General features: G+C 43.7%; 1 protein-coding gene across 3 annotated transcripts in view; it reads left to right on the top strand.

The window, feature by feature from the left end:
- The window catches only part of B3gntl1 (UDP-GlcNAc:betaGal beta-1,3-N-acetylglucosaminyltransferase like 1), an 83,849-nt gene that overhangs the window by 56,250 nt on the left and 1,748 nt on the right, over nt 1–25,851 (top strand). For all 3 annotated transcript variants that reach the window (XM_004655023.3, XM_045159200.1, XM_045159199.1), the window contains 6 exons: nt 12,123–12,218; nt 13,580–13,704; nt 17,618–17,753; nt 17,878–17,946; nt 18,340–18,414; nt 22,011–22,117. In XM_004655023.3, coding sequence (XP_004655080.2) covers nt 12,123–12,218; nt 13,580–13,704; nt 17,618–17,753; nt 17,878–17,946; nt 18,340–18,414; nt 22,011–22,091 — 582 coding nt within the window. In that variant the 3' untranslated portion in view covers nt 22,092–22,117. The remainder of the gene's footprint in view (nt 1–12,122; nt 12,219–13,579; nt 13,705–17,617; nt 17,754–17,877; nt 17,947–18,339; nt 18,415–22,010; nt 22,118–25,851) is intronic.

Genomic DNA, 25,851 nt, shown 5'->3' with positions numbered 1-25,851 from the left:
CCTTCCAACCTGGGTTCTATTCCCCAGTACCCGCATAAAGCCAGATGCACAAAGTAGCATGTATCTGGAGTCCATTTGCAGTAATAAGAGGCTCTGGAGTGCCCATCATCCATCCATCCATTTCTCCCCCCCCCCCCCTTGTCTCTCTCTCTCTCTCTCTCTCTCTGTCTCTGATTGCAAAAAAATAAATAAATAAAAATACTTTTTAAAAAGAAAGAAAGAAAGAAAAAGTATGTTATTAGTTCCTGTCTTCTGCTCACACATCACTGTAGTTCTTATCCCTTCCTTCCCAAGCAGACCAGGCTTTCTAACTGTAGAATGCATTTTTTCAGGACTCTAGATAAATGGAGTCATGAGCCAAAAAAGACATTTATGCCGCCTTGAAGGATGCCTTTGCATTCCATCCTGGGACCATATGAAACATCATATAAAATCTACTTAGGGTGTTTCTTATGGGCTTTCATGGTCAGTAGTCAAAGCTAACATTTTTTCTTAGAAGTGAGTTGAATATAGCCAATGATAATCAATCTGACTGTCTTAGGGCCTTGCATTCATGGTGAATGGTGCCTAAAGAGGGCCACCACCACCACCCCTCCCAGGGCCATGTCTGTGGGGCAGAAACCAACTCTCATCCACCTTGCTTCTGGTCCCACACAGACACTCAGTCAACTTCTGGGCATTGTTTACATAGTCTTTGGCCTTGTTTTCCTGAGAGGCTAAGCTGTCAGTATGTCCTCTGAAAGCCTTTGTAGACAGTAACCCTTGTTATTTGGGGTAGGGGGGACTGTGTGGTCAGGTGGCCTTGTTCCTCACCCTTTCAGATCATGGACAAATGTGACCTTTGTAACTTGGGATCCACACTTCTGTAAAATGTCCTAGAACAGAGACTCCACCACCCCTCAACCCCACTTCACTGTCAAGTAAGTAAAATGCAACTCTAATCGGTCTTCACAGCCATAGTGCTTGTGTGTGTGGTTCTGGAGGTGGAACCCAGAGTCTCACACATTATGAAACCACTGAATTGTTTTCCTACTGTCTGTACCAATTCATGCTTTTGAAGAGTATGTGAGTTGTCTGGTTTTCCATGTCCTTGCCAACCCTTGGTAAAGTATCTGTTAAATCCTTTGCCCATCATTTTGTTGAGTTGTTCTTACTCTTAATTTTGAGTTTTGAGAGTTGTTTATGTATCTTAGATACAAGTCCTTCATCTGATACTATAGGCTTTGAAAATAATTTTTCAGAGTTATGACTTAATCTTGTCATTCTTTAACAGTGTCTCAAGAGAAGTTTTAAAACTTTATACCTAACACATCAATATTTCTCTTATGACTTAAATTTTTGGTGTAATATCTGAGAAATCATTTACTAAATAGGTTCATAAAAGAATTCTCTAGATGGAGAGATGGCTTAGCAGTTAAGGTGCATGCCTGCAAAGCCTAAAGACACAAGTTCAATTCTCCAGGTCCCACATAAGCCAGATGCACATGGTGGCACATGTATCTGGAGTTTGTTTGCAATGACTAGGCTTTTTTTTTTTAAATTAGTTTTGTATTCAGCAAATACAGGCAGTTTGGTACCATTATTAGGCTCATCCATGTCCTACCCCCTCCTCATTGGCCCCTCCTTGTTGAGGTATATGGGTCATGCATTGTGGAGCCCATAGTTATTGGTACAATAAATGTCTCTGCATATCATGACCCAACATGTGGTTCTGACATTCTTTCCACCTCCTCTTCTGCAGAATTTCCCTGAGCCATGTTGGGTTCATTTTTGGTCTGCTTCAGTGGTGAGGTGTTGGGGACCTCTGAGGCTCTGGCTCTCTGATTTGGTAGGAGTTCATTTTTATCTGTGTTGGTGTCCTTCCCCCTTGTGCTGGTATCCGGTTCATCAGGAAAACAGCACCCTTGCTTGTTTTGCCAATTTTCCTTAGTTTCAGCCGGGCCCTTTTGAGGTATGATGGGGTGGCTCTCTCCTTAGGATCTGCATCTATCTGAAAAAGAGAAGCAGATTCTCCAACGGAGAGTAAGTTAGCACCAGGACAAATGAGATAATCCTTACTTTTTTCATAGAGAGTTTAATAGGTGTAGGCCCTCTTATAGCCCATGATTGATGGTAGTTTGATATTGGAGAGTGGGCTTATGTTTGGTTATTGTTCTGACTTGTTTCCCAGCTCCAGCTATGGGTCCTGTACCACTGAGGGGATCAGTTAGCCAAATCAAGAGCAGTTGGTTCCCCACCATGGCTGTGTGCCACTATTGCACTTGTGTGGGCATCACAACAGGTTATTTGCTGCTATGTATGTTAGACCATGAGTTGCTTGGACAGATATTGGTCATTTTCCCTAGTCGCCCATGTAGCACCTTCTGGCACTAGACGCACTGACTGTCTGGGGACTGACTCTCTCGTGGCTTCCAGGCATGCCATTCCATTTTATGTGTCAGCTGCATATGGTGTCTTCAGCAATAGGGTCTTACCACTGACCTTTGGTGGGTCATCAAGCACTCTGACAGAAATCTGTCATTCTTTTAGGAAACCTTGTAGGTCTCTCTGATCAAGAGCTCATTGTGGGTGATAGCCCCATGCTGGTACTGGGAGTTACAGGTCAGTGGCCACTAAGAAAATAAGGAAAAAGATAACTAATATCCAAGAGTTAGAGTGACGAGAGAGAGAGGGAGAGGGAGGGAGGGAAGATGTAGAAGATTTAGGTTAGACTTGATCCTACCTTCTCCAGTGTCTTGTGGTTCAGGTGTTTCCTGTAAGGGCCTGGTGAAGGTTCAGCCATTTGGTCTGTCTTTTAAGAAGTAGAATTTTATGACTAGAGGTTTTGGTGTACCCATTCTTACTCTTTCCTTCTCTCCCCCAGCCCTCTCTCTATCTCAAATAAATAAATAAATAAATAAATCTTAAAAAAAAAGAATTCTTTTATGTTTCTCACCTAAATTAAATGAAAATTGAATAGTTTTGCTATATGACCTGAGTTGTCTTAATCAATTGGGTTACCATAACAAAATACCATTTGCCAGGCAGTTTAAACAATATAAATTTATCACAGTTCTAGGGGCTAAGAGTCTTAGCTCAGGGTCTGGCAGGGTTTGCTGTGTGGCAAGGCCCTCTTTCTGGCCAGTTGGCCACAACTTCGTTGTGTCTTCACTTAGCAGAGATGGTGACTGCGTCCTCTTATAAAGACTTTAATCCTGGTTTGGAGAGATAGCTTAACAGTTAATGCACTTGCCTGCAAAGCCGAACTCCCGAGGACCCATGTAAGCCAGATGCACAAGGTGGCTCATGCATCTGGAGTCATTTGCAGTGGCTGGAGATCCTGATGCACCTATTTTCTTTCTCTCTCTCTCTCTCTCTCTCTATCTCAAGTAAATAAATAAAACTCTCTTAAAATAAATTAAGACTTTAGTCCCATTGTGAACTCCACTATCTGAACTCATTTTAGTCTAATTAGCCCACAATTAGGCCTCATATCCAAATAATATCATTCAAGGGCAGAAGATGGTTCCGTCTGTGGCAGGTGTGGGTTGAATTTCATTGTTTTGTGCATATATGGTGAGTTCATGCTGCTTTGTCTGTTGAGACTCTTCCTGCTGCGTTGCCTTGGCATCTTGCCAAGAATATGTTGCTCACAGATATATTGGCTGTGTTTTTCTACTGTTTTTTTTGACCTTTCTACTGTTTAGATTGCCACAGCTTTTTTTTTGTCAGTTCTTTTGGTCCTTCCAGGGCCTTTGCACTTTCATACACATCTGTTACTTTCTAACTTGAATGTTTTGATGAATTATGCTAATATGTTTTAAGTTTTATTAACCAATCTTGACCTAAATCAAAGAATAATCTCCAAAACTTTATAAAGTTCACTTGATAAATGCTGAAAAAATTCTGCAACAGTGAGAGGAGAGCAAGGTGTTAAGAGACATTCTTGTTGCACACCTGTGTTACATGCCCATGCCCCTCTAGAATTTCAACTCCAGAATTTCCTTTAAAAAAAAATATCTTCTATGTCTCAGTATGGATTCTATTTTGTTCTGTCCTTACCATTGCAAGAAAGCGTTAAATTAGTTCCTGAAATCATCAGGAGTCGCTGCCTTGGGCTCTGCTGAGTCTAACATGAACAGCAAGAAAGTTACCCTTTGTAAAAATTGTTTATTTGCATGTGTATGAGCGTGTGTGCACATGTGCAAATGTGTGCACACATGCCAGGGTCTCTTGCCACTGCAAATGGATGGGGTAGCTAGGGAATTTAACTTGGGCTGACAGGCTTTACAAGAAAGTAGTGTTGTTTTTATTGTTGTTGTTGTTTGGTTGGTTGGTTAGTTGGTTTTCCAAGGTAGGGTCTCACTCTAACTCAGGCTGATTTGGCATTCACTATGTAGTCTCAAGGTGGCCTCAACTGTCAGTGATCCTCCTACCTCTGCCTCCTGAGTGCTGAGATTAAAGGCATGTACCACCACACCCAGCTAAGAAAGTGCTTTTAACCGCTGAGCCATCTCCCCAGCCCCAAGTTCTCATTTTTCATTTAGAAAATATCTTTATGGCTTTGTAGTAAGCTTTATTACACTGTGTAAGTACTCCCATTTTTTTCTTCTTTTGTAGAAACATTTTAGCTATTCAGTTATCTTAAGTTTAGAATCAATTTCTGTAAAAAATATCTGAGATTCTGAGATGTCATTGATTGTATACACAGTTGACATACTATTCATAGCCTATAATTTGATTCATCTTATCATAATTATAGTGGTCATTGTTAAACTCATTTTATATTTTACTGCTATTGTAAATAGTTTTTAAAATGTCAGTTTTTAAAATGTCAGTTTATAATTGCTTGTTAGTATGTAAAAATACCATTGATTTTTACATCCTGGCCTTGGGTCCTATGAGAACACTAAATTTTATGAGTGCTGGTAGCTTTTTTGTATCACCTAGAATTGTTTGCATACATAGCCACATTGTAAACAGTCTTATTGCCACTAGGTAGAAAGCTCCTTTGGTACTAAGTGGTGGGAGGTGCCTTTTTGCTGCTTCTGACCTAGTGACAAGGACTTGTTATTTGTTTATTTTTAAAATATTTATTTATTTATTTATTTGCAAGCAGAGAGAGAGATAGAGAATGGGTGTGCAAGGGTCTCTAGCCACTGTGCCACTCTGTGTATCTGGCTTTAAGTAGGTATTGGAGAATGGAACCCAGGTCGTTAGGCTTTGTAGGCAAGTGCCTTAACAGCTGAGCCATCTCTGCAGCCCAGGACTTGTCTTTTAAATACAAGAAAGATATTGGCCTTTACATTCCAAGTATTCTGAATATTCTGAGAGGCTGTGCCTTGATTGAATATTGAATTTTGTCAAATGCTTTTTCTGTATCTTTTAAAATAATCCATGGCTATTTTATTATGATTATATGATAAATTATGAAGATTACTTTTCAAATATTAAGCCAACTTGAATTCCTGGAATTAAACCACTTATTGAGGTATTTTGGCTTTGTAATATGCTGCTATAATCTGTTAGAGATTTTTGCACCTATGTTCACAGGGACTGTTTTCACAATTCACTGGTCTACAGTTGACATATGATTTTTTTCTTTTTTTGTATCTAGTATGTGTAGTGTGGTATATTTGTGTGGTATGTGAGTGGTATATGCATGTATGTATGCAGATATACATGCCTCATGTGCATGAAAGCCAGAGAAGACTATCTGGTGTCCTCCTCCCCATTGCTCATCTGCATGTCTCTCACTAATTCCACAGCTTTCTGTTTTCTTGAGCCCCAGTGATTCTCCAGTCTCTGCTTTCTGCAGGACTGGGATTCTAGATGTGTGTGGCTATGTCAAGTTGTTTACATAGTCTGCATAGTTGCTAGAAAACAGTGGCCGTCTCAGGCCTCTTCAGGCCCTCATGCATGAGCAAGAAGAGCTCTTCACCATTTAGCTGTCTCCTCAGCACTGATACATGATGTTTTTATCTGACTTTGGTATCAAGTTAATGTTGACATCTTAATATGACTTTCAATATGGTTCCTCTCTTTTTTAAAAAAAAAATTTTATTTTTATTTATTTATTTGAGAGTGACAGAGAGAAAGAGGCAGATAGAGAGAGAGAGAGAGAGAGAGAAAATGGGCGCACCAGGGCCTCCAGCCACTGCAAACGAACTCCAGACACATGTGCCCCCTTGTGCATCTGGCTAACGTGGGTTCTGGGGAATCGAGCCTCAAACCGGGGTCCTTAGGCTTCACAGGCAAGTGCTTAACTGCTAAGCCATTTCTCCAGCTCTGGTTCCTCTCTGATTTTACTAATTTGACACAAAGAATTTTGTGTGAAATTCACGTTTTTGACTATTTTTTGGTAGATCATACCAGTGATACTTTTTAATCAGTTCATTTTTTCCCCCCCAAGGTAAGGTCTCACTCTAGCTCAGGCTGACCTGGAATTCACTATGTAGTCTCAGGGTGGCCTCAAACTCATGGCGATCCTCCTACCTCTGCCTCCCAAGTGCTGGGATTAATGGTATGCACCACCACACCCGGCTCCTCAAAATTTTAATAGATACAGGATATTCAGGTTTCTGTTTTTTTCTCATCAAACCCCTTAACTGGATTTGGGTCTGTGAGAACTGTAGGACTGTCCTGTGGGTAGAACTGCCAATCTCTTTTCACTAGGGTCACCTAGCTTACCTTTTAGATGAGGCTTCTGTTATTGTCCCCAGCTCATGCAAGGAAGCCCCACAGCTCGAGCTGTGTGCAGCTTGTTCTTTTTTCAGGGTCATCCTCTGTTTCTCTATACTTTTAAGCTGTTTATCACCCTTTATAGTTTCAGTGCTCTTCCACTCTCTCTGTAGTACAGTCTGTATTTTGTCATCCTGACTCTTCTCATTCATTATATCACATAGAGGTATCTTTTAGTCTACCTTCTTACAGAGAAGTCTCTATTTTCTTTCTTTCTTTTTTTTTTTTCTTGGTTTTACGAGGTAGGGTCTCACTCTAGCCCAGGCTGACCTGGAATTCACTATGGAGTCTCAGGGTGTCCTTGAACTCACGGCGATCCTCCTACCTCTGCCTCCCGAGTGCTGGGATTAAAGGTGTGCGCCACCACGCCTGGCCACACCAGGGCCTTTAGTCACTGCAAACAAACTCCAGATACATATGCCACTTCGTGCATCTGGCTTTATATGGGTACTGGGGAATAGAACCCAGGTCCTTAGGCTTTGCTGGCAAATGCCTTAACCACTGAGCTTCTCTCTCTAGCCCCTCTGGTTCCATCCTGAAGAACATTTTTATTGGAAAAAAAATTTAGAATAGCCTATATAATTACATAATTATAATTCTACAGTCAGTGCAAATTACAAAGAAAACCTCAAAATGTTTCCTATGTAGCTTTGCCAATTCTGTTTTCCTAAAACTTTTTTTTGGGGGGGGAGGGTAATGCTCACATTGCCTCCAGCTTGTAATTCTATCACTTGGGAGACTGAGGCAGGAGGATCATGAGGCCAACCAGGCTTTATCTACAAAGGAATCAGACAGTGCATGCACAGGCATTTGCTGTGAGCACATTTCTTGGTCTCCAGAGAGCATTCACACATTCTTCTACACATGGCTTTGCTTTGAAGCTGTTCTTGGAGATGTGGTCCTGTCCTGAGGCTGCAGCTCTCATACCTTGTGTCTCATGCTTGGCAAAGTCCCCTTCTATACTGCAGAAGGACCAAGGGCAGGCAATGAATGTCTGAACAAAATCAGCTGGGCTATGGTGGTTACAGTCTACACACATGAGTAAACACATGGTATTACATACCCCCAAAGAAAGAAGAGTTGCTTTCACTATATGTGAATTGCTAGAAACATATTCAATTTTAAATAACTCTTCTAAACTGAGTGAGATCTAGAAGGTATCCACATGATTATGACACATATTCCTGATAACACAGACACAAGGATGCATAAATACTTCCAAGAACTCTGGTATATGATCAAGGAATCAAACTGAAGAATCCACCGGGCATGGTGGTGCACCTCTTTAATCCCAGCACTCAGGAGGCAAAGATAGGAGGATTGTCGTAAGTTTGAGGCCACCCTGAGACTACATAGTGAATTCCAGATCAGCCTGGGCTAGAGCAAGACCCTACCTTGAAAAACCACACACATACATACATACATACATACATACATACATCAACTAAGAATCCACAGGGTAAAAGGAGCTGGGAGTTGGAGAGACAAGTCAGAAACTGTAGGTGCTGGCTTGCAAAGCCTGAAGGCCCATATTCAATTCCCCATACTAACATAAAGCCAGATGCACAAAGTGGTACATGCATCTGGAGTTCATTTGCAGTGGGAGAAAGCCCTGATGTGCCCATTCTCTCTCTCCTTGCAAATAAATAAATATGTTTTTTAAAAAAAGGAACTGGAATTTTCAAAAAACACTCTAGTTGTATGCATCTGGAGTTCATTTGCATTGGCTAGAGGCCCTGGCATGTCCATTCTCACTCTCTCTCTCCCCCTCCCTCTTTCCCTCCTTCTAGTAAATTTTTTTTAAAAAGTATTAAAAAGAAAAGTAAGAAGACGCTGAAAGTATAAAGAAAACAATTCCATGGGGCTGAAGAGATGGCTTAGCCATTAAGTCACTTGCCTGCAAAGTCTAAGGACTTTAAGATGTTTTCAGCATCTCTCATGTTATAGCATTTTTGGGATTTCATTCCTTTTATGACTTAAAATCATCCTGTGGTATTCATGCAATATTTTTTTTTCCAATTCTGTTGAACATAACCTAGTACCTTTGAGGAACTACTCCACTGTTTTCCAACATGGTGACACTATTTTCCATTCTTACCAGCAATTAATGAGAATCCCAGTTTCTCTACATCCTCAGCAATACTTGTTATTTTATCTTGTTAGTAAGATCATCCATGGGTAGAGTCACTGTGGGTTTGGCTGATAGCCTTCTGAAAACATGGTGGTGAGTATCTTCCATGAACACATTTGTACATTTGTTAACCATTTATACATCTTTGGAGAAATGTCTATTCAAGTCCTGCTCATTTTTACTTTTTATTATTTTTTAATTGTGTGTGTATGTATGCATACACACACACGCTCACATCTTCAGGGTCTCTTGCCATTTTTTGTGTCTAGCTTTACATGATGGCTGGGGAATTAAACCTGGGCAGGAAGGCTTTGCAAACAAGCACCTTGAATCACTGAGCCATCTCCCATTTTTAAAAACTCTCTGCCCTTTAAAAAACTGGGTTGTGTTTTTATTGTTGAGCACTAAAACCTCACATGTATTTTAGATACTAGACCCTTGCCAGATTATACAATTCATAAACATCTTATGTGCGAGGTTTTTTTCCCTCTTTCCTCACAAGAACCTTTGAAACAAAACCTTAATTTTGCTGGGCATAGTGGCATATGCCTTTAATCCCAGCACATGGGAGGCAGAGGTAGGAGGATCACCATGAGCTCAAGGCCACCCTGAGACTACACAGTGAATTCCAGGTCAGCATGGGCTAGAGTGAAACCCTACCTTGAAAAACAAAAACAAACAAACAAACAAAAACACCTTAATTTTGTACAACCAGCTTATCTACACTTTTCTTTGGTTACTTTTTTGGTGTCATACCTAATAAACTATTGCCTAACCCACAATCATGAAGATTTATACTTGTGCTTCTAAGAACTTTACAGTTTAAACTCTGTTTAGGCCTTTGATTCATTTTGAGTCAGTTTTACATATGGTGAGAGTAATAGGGATCCAACTTTATACATTTGATATGTTATCTGGTACCATTGGAATATCTTGATGACCTTGTCAAAAATCAGTTGATAAAGTTCTTCCTCATAAACATTGGGACCTGAGTTCAACCCCCAGAACCAACATAAAACTGTCCTCTAGGACTGGAGACATGGCTGAGTGGTTAAGGCGCTTGCCTGCAAAGCCAAAGGACTCAAGTTTGATTCCCCAGGACTCACATAAGCCAAATGCACAAGGTGGCGCATGTGTCTAGAGGTTGTTTGCAGAGGCTGAAGGCCCTGGCGTGCCTGTCCCCCCCACCACTACCACCGCCAATAGATAAATAGTGATTAACTTTAAATGTTTTTAAAAAGCCCTCTAACCTCCACATGCTTGCACACATATTTAAAAAATCAACTGATCCCAGCACTCGGGAGGCAGAGGTAGGAGGATCGCCATGAGTTCAAGGCCACCCTGAGACTACAGAGTTAATTCCAGGTCAGCCTGGACCAGAGTGAGACCCTACCTTGGAAAAAAAAAAAATCAATTGATCATAAATGTCTGGCATTATGTTTCTCAATTCTGTTTCACTTCTATGACTGTTGTCTTTATATAGGTAGCACTGTGCTGGCTCCTATATAGCTCTGTACTTCATTTTTAAATCAGCAAGTATAAGTCCAATTTCTTTTTCAAATTGGTTTTAACTGTTTTAGATCTCTTTGAGTTTTGAGATCATTTTTACCATTTTCTACACAAATCAGGCAGCTGGGATTTTGATAGGATTTTGTTGAATCTATAGATCAGTATTACTTTTTTAACAATATTAAGTCCTTCATCCCAGGAAAACATGATGTCCTTCCTTTTATGTAGGTCTTCTATAATCTTAAGTCTTGTGATTCTTCTTAAATTTATTTCTGTCTTCTTATGTGCTGTTGTGATTGAAGGTGTGTTCTTAACTTCATTTTTGGAGTACATATTTGCTAGTGTACCTGAGTTTTGTATATAGCTTCATCCTACAACTTTTCTGATAACACTGACACAGATTGTGTATACATTTGCTCATGTGTTCCCTAGAGTGTTCTACTTACAGAGTCATGTCAGAGTTTTACTTCTTTTCCAAGCTGGTTTCCACTCATTACTTTTTTTGTACAGGTGTGCTGGCTAATGTTTCCTTTCAGTGTTGAAGAAGATGGTGAAAACAGATATCTTATCTTGTTCCTAACCTTGGCAACAGCCTCCCAGCATTTTGCCATGTTAAGCATGGCATCAGCTGTTGTTTTATAAACACCCTATAGCAGACTAAGGAAACTTTTACTTTTAAGTAGCGTTATGATGACTGAGTGTTGGGCTCTGTTAAATGTTTCTATATCTTTGAGGTTTTTTTATCCAGTTTTCTCTTAATGTGTGCCATGACTGTTCATATAATGGTTCATTTATCCTATAGTAATACTATCATGGTGTATGACTTTAAAAAAATATTTTATTTTTATTTATTTATGTGAGAGAGAGATACAGAAATAGGCAGGTAGAGAGAAAGAGGGAGAGAATGGGCATGCCAGGGCCTCCAGCTACTGCAAACAAACTCCAGATGCATGTGCCCCACGTACATCTGGCTTACGTGAGTCCTGGGGAGTTGAACCTGGGTCCTTTGGCTTTGCAGGCAAGCGCCTTAACTGCTAAGCCCATTTATGGCTTTTTTTTTTTTTTCTGATAGCTCAATGCAGTTCACTGACATTTTGTTGGATTTTTGCATCTGTATTCATAAAGACTGGTATGCTGCTTTCTTTCCTTTTTTTTTTTTTTTTTTTTTTTTTTTTGCCTACCTTTGGTGTCATGAGATGTTGATAGAATTAGTTAGGAAGTCCTCCCAGCTTGTCTGTTTTTGGTTTGTGATGATGAATATTAATTTAGGTTAACATTTAGTTGTGTTCTCCAGGGCTTCACCTGACCTGGGCTTTTCTTTGTGGAAAGGCTCTTGACTTCTTTCCACCTCATGCTCATTAGACATGAGTTGGGTTTGTTCTCTTGAGTCAGTTCTGATGATTATGCCTTTCTAGGAAACTCTGCACTCAGTTTCCTAACCGAGTCATCACCCACAACCTTGCATGCTACTTCAGGTTTTTCTTCTTGAAGCTGAAAGCAGGCTGTTTACTGTCAGTTCCCACATATAGGTTCCCTGTCCAACAGAGGCAACCCTACTACTTTTAGCAGTATTAGCCTAGCAATAGGGATCTGGAGGCTAGGTGAGCTGGCCACTGATTTCCACCTGTCAATCTTGTGAGCTAGATGTCTCTGTAGAATGTCTTAGCCCTTATTCCACAAAATTCCTTTGTTGCTTTCTTAGTAGCATGTGAGAAATAAATTGTAGATTCTGAGAACTGTTCTTTTCTGTTAATGCTTCTAGGTGTTCACCTCACATGGCCCTACAGTGATCATGCCTACATGGTTCTTCTCTCGAGCCTGGTTTTCCCATGTTGGCCCATTTGATGAGGGAGGACAGGTAAGTGCCAATAAGCAGGACTTGAACCCTCATGAATTCCCCTGGGTTGGGGGTGGGCTCCTGTTCTGCTCTGCTCTATAGGCTCCTTTAGGACACCTCTGGAGCCAGGGTTTAGAAAACCACTTAAATCTCTTCTGAGCCCTCCTGTGGGACCCATGAGTGTCTCTACCTTTGCTCACTCAGTGAGTATGCTATGATCCATACCTAATCTAGTGCAGGCCTTGGCTTCAGGCCCAGGTTACCTGATCCTGGATTAACAACTGTGGGTAGGAAAGGTGTTGGTTGGGCTCTCCCTGGAGCTGTGTTCCTGTTGGTCCCTTGGGGGCATTTTCACCTGCCTGTGGGAATTAGGACCCCTAACCCAGCAAGCTGGCCACCAAGCACCCTGGCCATATTGGCCTCCAGGTGCTGCCTGGCAGCATTGTTGAGAGTCTGATGGAATGTTCTCAACCTCAAACCCATGAGCCTGAACCCTAGCTCAAGCTATGTACAGGTTTGTTCTCCAAAGCCCCTATTTGTATGCACCCTCCTCTTGGGATCCACATTTGAGTGGTTATTGCATTTCTAATTCAAAATGTCCCTTCCCTCCCCCATAACTTCCTGTTTGCTAAGGGTGTGTGATTTAACTCAAAGGCTGGTGTCAGGGCCTTTGCTAAGAAGAGCAAGTATTTTCAACTATGGAAGTATTTGGTCCTGCTTGGAACTGGTAGGTCTCCATCCTTCCTTCTTAGCTGGTTTCCTGGTTTCTGGCTCAATGTTGTCCCCTTCTGCTCCATATTTTGAAGTGCAACCTGTTCCTGTTAACATTCATCTCAGCCTCCTGGAGATGGGTTCCCTATGCAGCGTCTCACTGAGTGCTTTCCAGGCATCCAGCTCACTTTCTCCCTTTCCTCCACAGTGTTGTGATTTCTAATCCTAAGACCATTGCAACAGCCCCTCTGCTCATTGTCTTGCAGTTGTATCTATTCTTAAATTATTTACCCTGAGACATTTTCTGCCACACAGCATGGAATTTAGGGCAGTCAAGACTACAGACCTCTCTGTCTAGCCCTTTGTGTCACCCCAAACTTATTTCTCACCTGTTTTAAGAACAAGTTGCCAATACCTGTTTCTCTGGTGTGACCTGAATCACCCACATCACCCTTCAGTGTCCAAACTGATTTATTTTCTGTTCTTTCTTGAGATAGGGTCTGGCTGTAGTACCTAGGATTAACTGCAGCTTCTGGGTTTCAGTGATCCTCCAAGATCAGTCTCCAGGTAGCTGGTGCCATACCTGGTTACAAATGAAACACCTTCCTGTGGCCTCTGTGCACTGGGGTCAGCACACAGCATGGGCAAGGGATATTCTCTTACTCTTGCAGGGGGTGCCAGAGGACATGCTGTTCTTCTACAAGCACCTCAGGAAGGGGGGCAAAGTCTTCCGGGTGGACCACAACCTGCTCCTCTACCGCTACCACCTACATGCAGCCACACACTCTGTTCTTGAGTAAGTAGGTTACATCAGGTTTTGGAAACATGCAGATAGGCCCCAGGACGTGTGAAGTGCCAGTATGGTCAGGCTTAGATCATCTATAAGTCACTGGTGTGCTCAGGCCCAGTGGGGTCAGGACTCTGCCATGAGGCTCAGAATGATGGGCTATGGGGCAACCCATTGGAGGGTGGTCTGTGAGATATAGAAGGTACTGTGATTCCTTGGAAGGAGTTCTTTGGGACTATTGGACATGCTGTCCCGCAGCAGTTAAAACCCTAGTACAGAGGCCATACATCCTCCTTCTCCCTGGCTGTACCTTGGGTCCTCATGAGGCTCTCTCTCACTTGCTTCTCACTTCTAACCTGGCATGGCTCATCTTGAGACCTTGGAAGCACTAGAGGGAGTAACCTCAGGTACCCTGTGACTAACTAAAGAAATATACCTGTAGTTATATATTTGTGATTCTGGGTTGGAGGTGCTTTGCTCTTGGCCTGGGCAAGGCTGCCTGAATAGAAGGTATTCCCTCACAGGCATGTGCCTCACCACCAGGTCCCAGCATATTGCTGACTCTGAAAACCCTGAACCGTAAACTGTGCTATCATAAAGAAGACCCAGCTTATGCAACAGAAGCTGCCCTGCTATATCTAACCTTTACCACCACAGATAAAAGGAACAATCTTGTGTCATGAGGCAGATGCAGCACTGGTGAGACCCTGGAGGGCATTCAGAGGACAAGGCAGTTCTGAAGGTGCCTGTGTTCCGCAACACACAGTGAAACCCACAAAAACAAAGGAGAAACACATACACTGTGACATTCTGCTCCATCACTGACTGAGCACATAGGAAATCTGTAATCGTTGAGAAAGTCCAGGAGCCCTGCTGACCAGTAAAAAAAGCCAGCTAACTTAACTATCATGCATAGGCCCTGGGTTCCATCCCGAGCACTTTAACCCCTCAGTACTGAATCAGCTGTGGTGCATAGTTGTGGTCTTAGCTATCCAGGAAAGTAATGAAGGCAAATAGGCTAACCAAAGACTAGGGGACAGTACTAATGGATCCACATATTAATAGAAGGCTACTCTGGAGAATATTTCAAGAATTCACACAACCCAGTAGCAATTCAAATAATCCAGGGGAAATAGGCAAAATGCCTGAACAGATAAGGCAGCTTGTACAGTTTGTAGTCCATCATTAGTATCAGGGAAATAAAATCATGACATACCCCTCTAATGACTAGAATTAATGCCTAGCAAGTCTAAGGTTAGCGAAGACATGAAACTCACACATTGTTCTCAGCAGTGGAAATAGTTCATGCTTTGTGAAAACTTGGCATTTTGTAAATTTATCAAATTGATATCTGCCTGCAGTGCAGCAATCCCACTTCTCAGCATATCTATCATGTTCAATATAATAGTGTGCTTGCCTAGCATGCCTGAGGCCCTGGGCTCACTCCCCAGCACTGCAGGTCAATGATGGATGGATGGATGGATGGATGGATGGATGGATGGATGATAGACATTTGGAAATAATCCATTTGTCTTCAGGTGAATGATACATTTTTGTAATGTAAATAAAGAAAACAAACTACTGATATAAAACAGTACTAATGTAAAACATACATGGATAGTAAAAGAAGCTGGGGACAGAAATAGAGCCACAGTGGGTTCCACCTATGCTTAGTCAGAGCCAGAGCTCTGTGACCAAGTGAGCTATAGCTTCCTCAAGGAAGTAGGGACTTGAGGACTGAGGAGTAGGATACCTGTATTGTCCATAATCCCTGACATGCATGCTTAAGATCCACAAACTTTATAAATTATACTTGAATTAAACATATGATACTGTTTCTACAAGGAAGAAACCCTTTCTCACTGTCCATGATAAAGGTAGAAATTGGGAGACAAAATACCATGGCAGCTGTTGGTGCTGAGGTGCAGGTATTTCTGACCCAGGAAACTCAAGTATCCTCCCATCATGCTGTAGGCCACATGAATGTGTACTGCCTAGAGGATGTGTATACATTTTGTGGAAGGGAAGTCCTTTACATGCTGGTCTGTGTAGCACAAGCCACCTAGGTGGTGACCACAGCCCACCCAGGAGGCCCTCATCCTGAGCCCATAACAGAATGGCCTATGTGTGCAGAGCACCCTCCTTTTTGTATCACACAACTTTGCCACCCACAGCACAAAATAAGTGATCTAATATGAGTTTCTGTATTGGATTAAAGTCTTTGAGCTGTGGGCCACATTGCTACCCATGGTAACACTTTAATTATAACTTCAGGCTTACTGGAGAATCATGTTCATCCAAACTCTCAGAAGTCCTGTGGTAGCAATGCCTTAATTCTGTCTGGGTTATTTTTGTTTTTGTTTTTGTTTTCAGAGGTAGGGTCTCACTCTGGTCCAGGCTGACCTGGAATTCTCTATGTAGTCTCAGGGTGACCTCAAACTCATGGTGATTCTCCTATCTCTGCCTCCCAGGTGCTGGGATTAAAAGCGTAAGCCACCACGCCTGGCTTTGTCTGTTTTATTTTAAATTTATAATAGCCTGTATTTGTCACTTGCCATTTTTGTGTGAAGTATTTCATACATACTAGAAGTCTTAAAAAGGAATAATGTCTTTTTAAAAAATCAAACATTAGCTGGGCGTGGTGGCGCACGCCTTTAATCCCAGCACTCGGGAGGCAGAGGTAGGAGGATTGCCATGAGTTCAAGGCCACCCTGAGATGACAGAGTTAATTCCAGGTCAGCCTGGACCAGAGTGAGACCCTACCTCAAAAAAAAAAAAAAAAAAAATCAAACATTTATTATACCTGCATGTTCACAATGACAAACCCTTTCCAGAAGGTTCTGAAAATGCTGACATGTGATCCGTGAACCAGTTCCCCAGGCTGCTGTCTACTAACCCTAAACTGAGGCCACAGCCTCCACTTAGCAGAAAGAAACAGGCATGTTGTGTGCCAAATGGGCCTGTTCTCCAGGTAAGATTCCCAAGAAAAGCAGGGCCAGAGCCATAGACTTTTGGCAAGATGTAGATGTGTTCATCTAACCATTTTGTCATCCTACCTTCCCATATCTATCAGCATTCCTGGCCAGCGAACACCTGAGGAAACTTACTCCAGTAGCTTTGAAGGGTAGATCTAGCCCTGGTGAACAGATTTGTAGTCCTGTGTAGAGTCCATTTTTCTGTCTATAGAAGTCCTTGATTTTCTGGAATCTAGGTTGTCTTCCCTTTGCAATTAGACCCATCATCCCCTCAAATGGACTTAGTGGATTCCTAGCCAGTATGTGGACAAATACATTACCAACATATCTCCTGTGCTGAGTCCCAGGCATTTATCTGCAGGATCTTCTTTTTTACACATACACACTTCACAAGTACACTCACATGCAGAAATGCATGTGTGTATTCCCTGTACACATACTTGTACTCCAACCAACAAGCACACAGCACAAATGCTCACATGTATGAACATGTAAGTATCTGTTCCCTGTACACACATAATCCAGCCACACAAGTACACTGCACATGCATTCCCACAGATGTGCAAGTATACAGGCATAGAGTGCAAAGCCAACCCTTCTTGTGTACCTGACCACATCAAGTTGAAAGCATCCAGGTGCTGGAGCTGGAAGTTGCAGTCCTTCACTGCCACAGAGGCTAGGGATAGACCCACCCACTTGACCCAGGAGCAGAGCCCCACCTGGAGAACAAGAGGGTGTTCCAAGGCTTCTCAAAGTGCATGAGGCTATGTGATAGTTACTTATGGCTGTGGCAGACAGTCTGGGAACATGGTGTCAGGTCTCCCTTGGACCTGGTCTGTGTCTGATATACTTCACCCATGTGTGGATCTCCAGAATCAAGAGGGCAGGTGAGGTGGCTCTGGAGCCCACAATACCTGACGAACCCCAACTGTCCTCCCTGACCGTAGGACGACCATTTGGACCCACCGTGTCCACTTCCTAGAGGAGCGGGTCCTACCCCTCTGGGAATCCTTCACCATCTGGAATGCAGGCAAGCAGGGGCGGAGGTTGTACCGCAGCCTGACCACCACCAGCCAGCGCAAGGTGAGTCTGACCCCTCCCTGTCCTGTCATTTCACCTCATCATGTCAGTCCCCTATCCTATAACATACAACCCTTCCCCACAGCAGGCACCAGCCACCTGACCTGCTGTCCTATGTTTGTCCCAGGTGGTGGCCTTCTGCGATGTGGATGAGAAGAAGATCAGGAAGGGCTTCTACTGCTATGAGGACTCCCAGGTGTGTGATGCTGTGGCAGAAGCACCAGGTCATCTTCCGGGAAAGGGTCACACACAACACCCGGGAAAGGGTCACACACAACACACTTGGGATGAGGGCTGGAAGCCAAAGCCTTTCCCCAATGCCCTAGCAAATGTAGTTCCCAGGGATCTCCAGGGCTTTGTCTTATATGTTCTGGTAGGTATGGGCCTCAAGGTCAGCCCACCAGGGTTGGTTCTGCATGTGCTATAAGATGGTTGAGCCACTGTAGATCAGGGCACAGCCACCCATCCTGCCCTGATTGGCCCAAGAACTCCATCTGCCACTTGAACAGTGCCAGCTGCCATGAGCAGGGACTGGGGCACTTCTGTGTGGAGCCCAAGTGACTCATGGCTGGCATCTTCTCCTCTCTAGGAAAAACCCAAGCCACAAGTCCCCATTCTGCACTTCCAAGCAGCCCAGCCACCCTTTGTCATCTGTGTGAAGCTGGTAAGTGTTCACTGCAGTCATGGGTCATCAACCTGTGACACCCTGACCACATGACTGGCAAGGGATTAGGCCCTGGCTGTGTAATCATGGACATGAAAACACACAGCCCATCACTGGCACCCTTGTTTTAACCCTGGGATAGGTGGGGGGACAGCTTCTATCATGGAAGCTAGAGACAGCTGGAGAGTAACCTCCGGGGAGCTGAGAACAAGGTTTAAGGCATGTAGGCATGGGTGACATCTTTGTCAGCCTTGTAGAACTGGTCTTGTTTCTAAAAATGTCGCTAAAAGTGCTAGTAAGTCAGCACTTGCTTGTCACATTTCATTCTCTTCAAAGTCCTTATGGAAAGTGAGCTATCTATCTATCAAGTGAGAAGGCATGGCCCGCCCTGAGGTTCAGCAGCTTCACTAGGTGCCACAGATACTGGCATCATCCTCTCTGCTCCAACTGATGGATGTGGTAGCCCTCTGCTAGGACGAGCAGAGGGAAGCCAAGCTTCCACACACAGCCATCCACCATAGCTGTTGGGAGACAGAAACCATCCACACACAGGGTCACAGAGGGGCCAGTGGCTGGTGGGCCATGCTATTAGGAACAAATGGGAACCTAGGCCTCCACTCACAGCAGCTTCCAAAACCAGGGCTAGGCCTAGGTACAGCCACCCCCCATCCTTGGAAAAGGTGATTCCTGTGGCTTGTGGAGGCATTGTCACACAGCAGCAAATGACTAACAGGCAAACCTGGAAAATAGAAACACATAGCAGTTTCAAACACCACTGGAGCTAGTGACGTCATAGTGGCGGGGAGACTGCTCCTTAGTCTCCTTGGGAAACTGCTACTCCTCAGCCTGCTTCCTATCTGTCCATGGGCATTTCTCTTAAAATCGTAAGAAAGACCTACCTCCAGTGGTGTAGATTTTGAATTTATAAACTGATGGTATTTTTGCCACTTAGATAAAACTTGTCTTTAGGAGTTTTGCTCATTCTTAGATGACCATTCCTAACAATTTACAAATCATTGTCCATACTTATTTCTAGAGCTTCTGCTTTTTAATTATATATTTGATACAAATGGCAGTTATTTTGGTATAAAGATCAAACTAGGGCTGAAGAGATGGCCTAGCAGTTAAGGCACTTGCTTGTGAAGCCTAAGGATCCATATTCAAGTCTCCAGGTCCCACATAAGCCAGATACACAAGGTGACTCAAGCACACAAGGCTATACATGCACCCAGGGTGGCACACACATCTGGAGTTCAGTTGCAGTAGCTGAAGGCTTTGGCATGCAATAGTACATGGACTCTGGTCTTTTCTAACCAATCACCTGCTTATGTTCCAGCACCACAAGGCACTGCAGCTGTGTGATGTGCACATAAGAGAAAGGCTGCAATTCCTAATTTCAGATTTTTTTTGAAAAGTATTTATTTGAGAGCAAGAAAGAGGCAGATTGAGAGAAAATGGGTGTACCAGGACCTCTAGCCACTGCAAACGAACTCCAGATGCATGTGCCACCTTGTGCATCTGGCTTATGTGGGTCCTGGGGAATTAAACTTGGGTCCTTAAGCTTTCAGGCTAATAATACCTTAACCATTAAGCCATTTCTGCAGCCCTCAGAATTTTTCTCATATTTTTTATTTTGATAAGCTGCTCTAAAATGGGACCCATGACATGCAGAAAAAGGCTTCACAGGGGTTGGCATGGCTGGCTTGCAGGTTGCATCCACCTCTCTGTCTAGTTGCACAAATAGCTTTATTAGAACCCAGAAGATGTGTACTTATAGAGCCAAATTACTACCTCTTCCTTAAGAATAATGCAGAGACTGAAGAGATGGCTTAGCCTTGCAAGCATGAGGACATAGTTGTGTGTCCTAATCCCAGCAATGAAGAGGCAGATCTCTGGACCAGCCAGACTAGTCTAATTGGTGAACTCCTGGCCAATAGAAAACCCTATCTCAAAAAGGGTTCCTGAGGAATAACACCCAAGGTTGTCCTCTGGCCTCCACATGTATGTGCACAAGTGCATATGCATACACAGTTATACATGCATGAAATGAAAAAGAGTAGTACAGATGTTCTAGAACAGCATGACTAAGCAGATGGGTAAAGTGCTCACCCATGCAGTGCTGCCCAGGCACAGAGAAGAGCCACAGGCAGCACTGAGATACCCAGCTCACAGGATGGATAATCTCCCCAGCTTGCAGGACACATGACATCCCCAGCTCACATAATGACTTAGCATCAACACAGAAGGATATATGTAAAATCCTAACCACACAGTGGGACTGTCCGCAGCTCATGGGAATGGAATCAATTTTTGTGTTCCTATGTCTAGTCCTCCCTCAGCATGAGAGTTCACATGTACGTTGTGAACTGCTAGATCCTGTGGATGTGTTAGGACCAGGTGTATGGGTGTTGTCCCTACTATTCAGTTGTCCCAGTGCTGCTCTGTCCACCAATTCCTCTGGTTTCCCCAAGAAGGGAAGTGCAGGTCATGTTGGTGGCACCCTAAAGCAGAAGGATCCCAGCCACCCACAATGGGACAGTCAGACTCACTTTCCACCTTTTGGGGAACTCTCTCTTACCGTCATTGTGGGCATGTCTAATTGCAAAGGCTAAACAGCTCCTGTCTGCTGGACACTTGGATTACCTCTGCCTTGTTACTAATCATGCTTATCCCCGTTGTCTACTCTGTCAACTGGTGACAGAGTTCTCTGCGCCTCTGAATGCTAATCTCTGTTTTTTGTCCTGCAAACACCTTCCCCTTTCAGGTCTGCCCTTTCATTCTCTCAGTGAGCATACAGAAGCATCCAGTAAGTGGTGCCATGTTTAAGATAGCGTCAGAAATCACTAGGGCAGACTCTGGCCCAAGCCCAGATACTTCTTGTGCATATGGGGGAGGTGAAAGACAAAGGTCTGGGATGGATAGCAAGTGTGGACATTTCTGAATTCAGGCAGAATGTTTTTCACTCAGGTGTTTCTAATTAGAATCCATTGGTAACAGCAGTGATGGAATGAGATGGGGGTCAAGATCGCTACCAGCTCAGAAGCCTAAGAGGAATGGGATGGTCCAACCCATATCCTACCAGCGGCCCCAGACTCCTGAGGCAGGAATTCCCAAACTGCCAGCTCCATGCAGGAGGCTCAGGGTTTAGCCACCCAGACAGACCAACATACAAGATATGATGAAGCTTTTGGGGATCCAAGATCATGACCCTAGCCCCTCTACTGAGATAGGAGTGACAAAGGCAGGAGGGAATCAGAGGATAGGAAATCAGGCCCTGCAGAGGTATGAAGGACAAGTTAATCAAGTTCTAAGAACTGTGATGGGGTTGGAAGGTGAATCAGCAATGAGAGAGGTTAGGCATATTCTGTAGAGGGCCAAGGCCAGGTGACAGGCCTCTCAGACCCTCACTAGTGACCAGCAGCACTAGCTGCTGTCCTTCCTGGTCTTTGCTCTTCAGGCCCTCTATTCATGACATCAGCAGAGAACCAGTGCATAGTGAGCCACCTGACAGGCAAATGTAGGCAAACTCATACCCCACCCCCAGGGCTGGGGCTGAGCAGAGACCTGATCCTGCCAAACTTGCTCTCTTTGCACAGGACCTCACAGGGGGTGAGTTTGAGGACAACCTGAAGACACTGCACCTGCAGGAGGGCCGGGACTTCATTCACTTCAGCTGAGGCTGAGGCTGAGGCAGTCTCCTCAGGTGGGTCTGCACTGCAGCACCTGTGTGTTCTGACCCTCATTACCTGCTTCACTTCCATCACATAGGCCACTTCCTGTTACTTTCTGCTTCCTCTGATATTCTGTCACATTTACTGATTTAGCACTTCAGGCTTCCTTTTCATCATTCAAGGTCTCAGAATCAGCACTTTAGATAAATTCCCTGCATGATAACTTTCATCAGATACCTTGTGATTTTTCTTTAAGGTATTTTTTTTTAAGCAAGAGTCTGTTATCAAAGTTTGGGTTTTATGTTCTAGATGGGTCTATTAGGCCAACCTTTTCTTCACCTTCCAACCCACCTATATTACCTTTCTCATTACTAAAATCAAATACCTAACAAGATGCAACTTAAGGACAGAAGGATTTATTTTAGGTTATGGTTTGAGAGTATAGTCCATTATGGTGGGGAAGATTTGGTGGAAACTGCTCTCAGCTAGGACTCTACTTCCTCACATCTTGGTAGAAAAGGAAACAGTGGAACAGAAGCAGGGCCAGACTCTAACAAGCTCCACCTCTCAGATCTACTTCTTCCAGTGAGGCTCCATCTCCTACAGGTTTCACAACCCCCCACAGTATCATCATTGAGGAACAAATGTTTAAGGACACTAAACCACAGCACTATCCTTACCAGTACTATAGCTGAACTTTCAATTCAGTGACCTGTCCAGGATGGTCAGTTGGCCCAGCACTTCTCATTACTTCATTATGTATTGAGACAAACTGGCCTTCCTTGTCATCTTCTTGCTTTCAGTGTGTGTGCAATTTGAAAGAAACAGGTGCACCAGGGCCTCTAGCGCACTGGAGACAAACCCCAGATACATGTTTCACTTTGTGCATCTGATTTTACATGAGTACTGGGGAACTGAACCTGGGTCCTTAGTCTTTGCAGGCAAGTACCTTAACAGCTCCATCTCGCTAGCCCATCTTTACCTTCTAAGTACTAGCATTAGAGACATGTGCCTACTTTAAGCATTTAATACGCTCTCTGATACTGTCACCAGGTATATAGAAGGACAAAATCTTCCTGCTGATGGAGCCACAGGCATCTAATCCCCAACCAGCATTGTCTGCCTTCACTTTACTTAATGTGCTTCTGAGAGTACATGGAGGGCCTTGGATATGTTCTTTTTTTAAATATTTTCTTTCTTTATTTGAAAGAGAGAGAGAATGAGCACTACAGGAGAACTCCAGACACATGCACCCCTTGTGCATGTGGCTTACGTGGGTTCTGGGGAACCAAACCGGGGTCCTTAGGCTTCGCAGGCAAATGCCTTAACCACTAAGCAATTTCCCCAGCCCTTGGACATGTTCTTTACAAGCTGTGACTAGTTTGTCTTTTCTCAAGAATGGTGTCATTTAGAGATTTTAGTATAATCTCATTGTGTGTGATAACAATGTATCATTTTTCACAACTTGCCCTTTTTCTTACCATTCTTTGGTGGTGTGCTTTTCCAAGTTGGATCATTTCTCCCACATACTAGCTCTTCTTGGATGGACCTTGGCAAGTCAGCAGGCATGCCTGGCCATGCTGACAGCTAGGTTCTCTGCACTCTGCCCCCAGACAAGGCAGAGATGCCTTCCTGCCTCATTATCCACTTGAAGAAGTCTACATTTAGAAAACCCACATTTAGGGGACCGCAGCAATGGGTTAGTGGCTAAGAGCGCTTGCTACACCAGTAAGAGGGCTCAAGAGGCCTGATCTACCCCAAGTTCAATTCCCAAGTGCCCATGTAAACAGCTGGGTATGGTCACACACATATGTAACCCCAGTCCTGTGGGCAATGGAGACCATAGAATTATTGGTGCTCTCTGGTCTGTCAATCAGACCAAAAATGGCAACTCCAGGTTGAGTGAGAAATTCCCATCTCAAGAAAACACACAGATGAACACTAGAGGACACCAAACAGTCTCCTATAGCCACCACACATGAGGCATGTGCATATGAGGCATGTGCATCTGCACAAGTGTATACACACTACACCACACATACTACACATTCAAGAAATAAAAGCATTTCATTCATGTGGTCAGTTTATTTATGGCTCTCCTTACTATGTGTCATTGTAGCAGACACTGTCCAGCTTTTCTGCTGCCTAAAATTTAACCACAGAAGCCATGGCTTTCTGTCAGGGCTGTAGTAGACACAGGTAACATGCAGAGCTTTGTGTATACTTTTGTATACAGCCCCACAGTAAAGAATGACTAAGCCCCAAGAATTAATGGTGCCAAGATTCAAAACCCACTGCACTAAAAAGGTTCACTTCCCTGAACGGCTTTTATTTTTTTTGGGGGGGGGGGGAGTCCTCTTTCTTGAATTACAGTAGATCTCACAGCAATGCAGATCTTACTTATTCCTCAACTCTAGTGTCCCTGTGGGGAGCTGATGGCCATTGTATCTTCCCTCTCAGTTCTACAGGTCCACCAAACACATTTAGTGCCAGTTCCTATCACCCTGTCCAGGACTGCGTATTTAATCAGCATGGGTTATTCCAAGTAATGAGATCCCAGGGGCACATGTGAACTCAGCACCTCTTGCATTATCTGTCCCAGCTGTCCCCCTGGATGGCTTATGACTCTCAAAGATTCTCTATTCTCTCTTCCTCTGCTGGGGGCCTAATCCACATGTAGACCTTTGCTTCCATTATTTCCCATCCCATGAGCTCTTTCTGGTTTTTGCTTTCCTAATCTCTACCCCTTTTACTTTTGAGACTGTTGCTTCCATGTAGTTTCTGAAATTTCTAACAGTCATTATAGGTTGGTTCTGTAGAGTCTTGCTGGTGATGCTATAGACTTGTATTCCTATTCTCTGAGGAAATCAGCTTTCTCCTCCCAGAAGTTTGAGTTAGCCCATCTAAGCAAAGCTGACCAGGAACCAATTTAATCAGATTTTTCACTGTAGGAGTTTTGCAGTTCATAGGATGGTACCAGGGGGCCTCAGGGGAGATGTGTTCTTGTTACCCAACATGCAGAGATCCAGATAGGGCTCATCCTCCCCTGTCAAGGATAATGCTGTGTAGGGTCCAAGTTTCACCAGGGTTCTCCTGTTAGATTTGGCCCTCCTACCCCTATCAGAACTTCACAGTTGGGTCTCTACTATGACTACACATAGCCCCGGGCATGTGCAGGCCCCAACTATCTTCACATGCTCTGTTGTGAGCATGCTGCCTTCCTGCTGCTTTTCAGCTTACAAGGTCCATTCACAGCTGGGTTAGATAAGTACTTTATTGTGGTCACAGTATCTGGCTTCCTGCCTGCCAAACACACCTTTGGAGAGCTTTCCTGACCCTGCCCCCTTTTTTTATGGTATGTGTGTGAATTGAGGATTTTTTTCCCCAAGTATTTAATTATTTTCGGAGGGAGGGAGGGAGGGAAAGAAAGAAAGAGAGAGAGAGAGAGAGAGAGAGAGAGAGAGAGAGAGAAAGAAAGAAAGAGGAGAAAAGAAAAAAGGAGAGAGAGGAAGGAAGGAAGGGAGGGAAGGGGAAGGGAAAGGAGGTAAGAAAGAAAAAGAGAAAGCAAGCAAGCACCACAGCCTCCAACCGCTACAAATGAAGTCTAGATGCATGGTGCACTGTGCATCTGGCTTTACATGGGTACTGGGTTATCAAACCTTGGTCCTTAGGCTTTGTAGGCAAGTACCTTAACTACTGAGCCATTGCTCCAGCCCTGTCCTGACCCTCTGTTCCTACTTTCCTGCTACCTTCTGAGTCTATCCTC

This window comes from Jaculus jaculus, chromosome 9 (assembly GCF_020740685.1).
Source record: "Jaculus jaculus isolate mJacJac1 chromosome 9, mJacJac1.mat.Y.cur, whole genome shotgun sequence".
In the NCBI taxonomy this organism is placed as follows: Eukaryota; Metazoa; Chordata; class Mammalia; order Rodentia; family Dipodidae; genus Jaculus; species Jaculus jaculus.
This window is presented reverse-complemented; position numbering and strand designations above follow the sequence as displayed.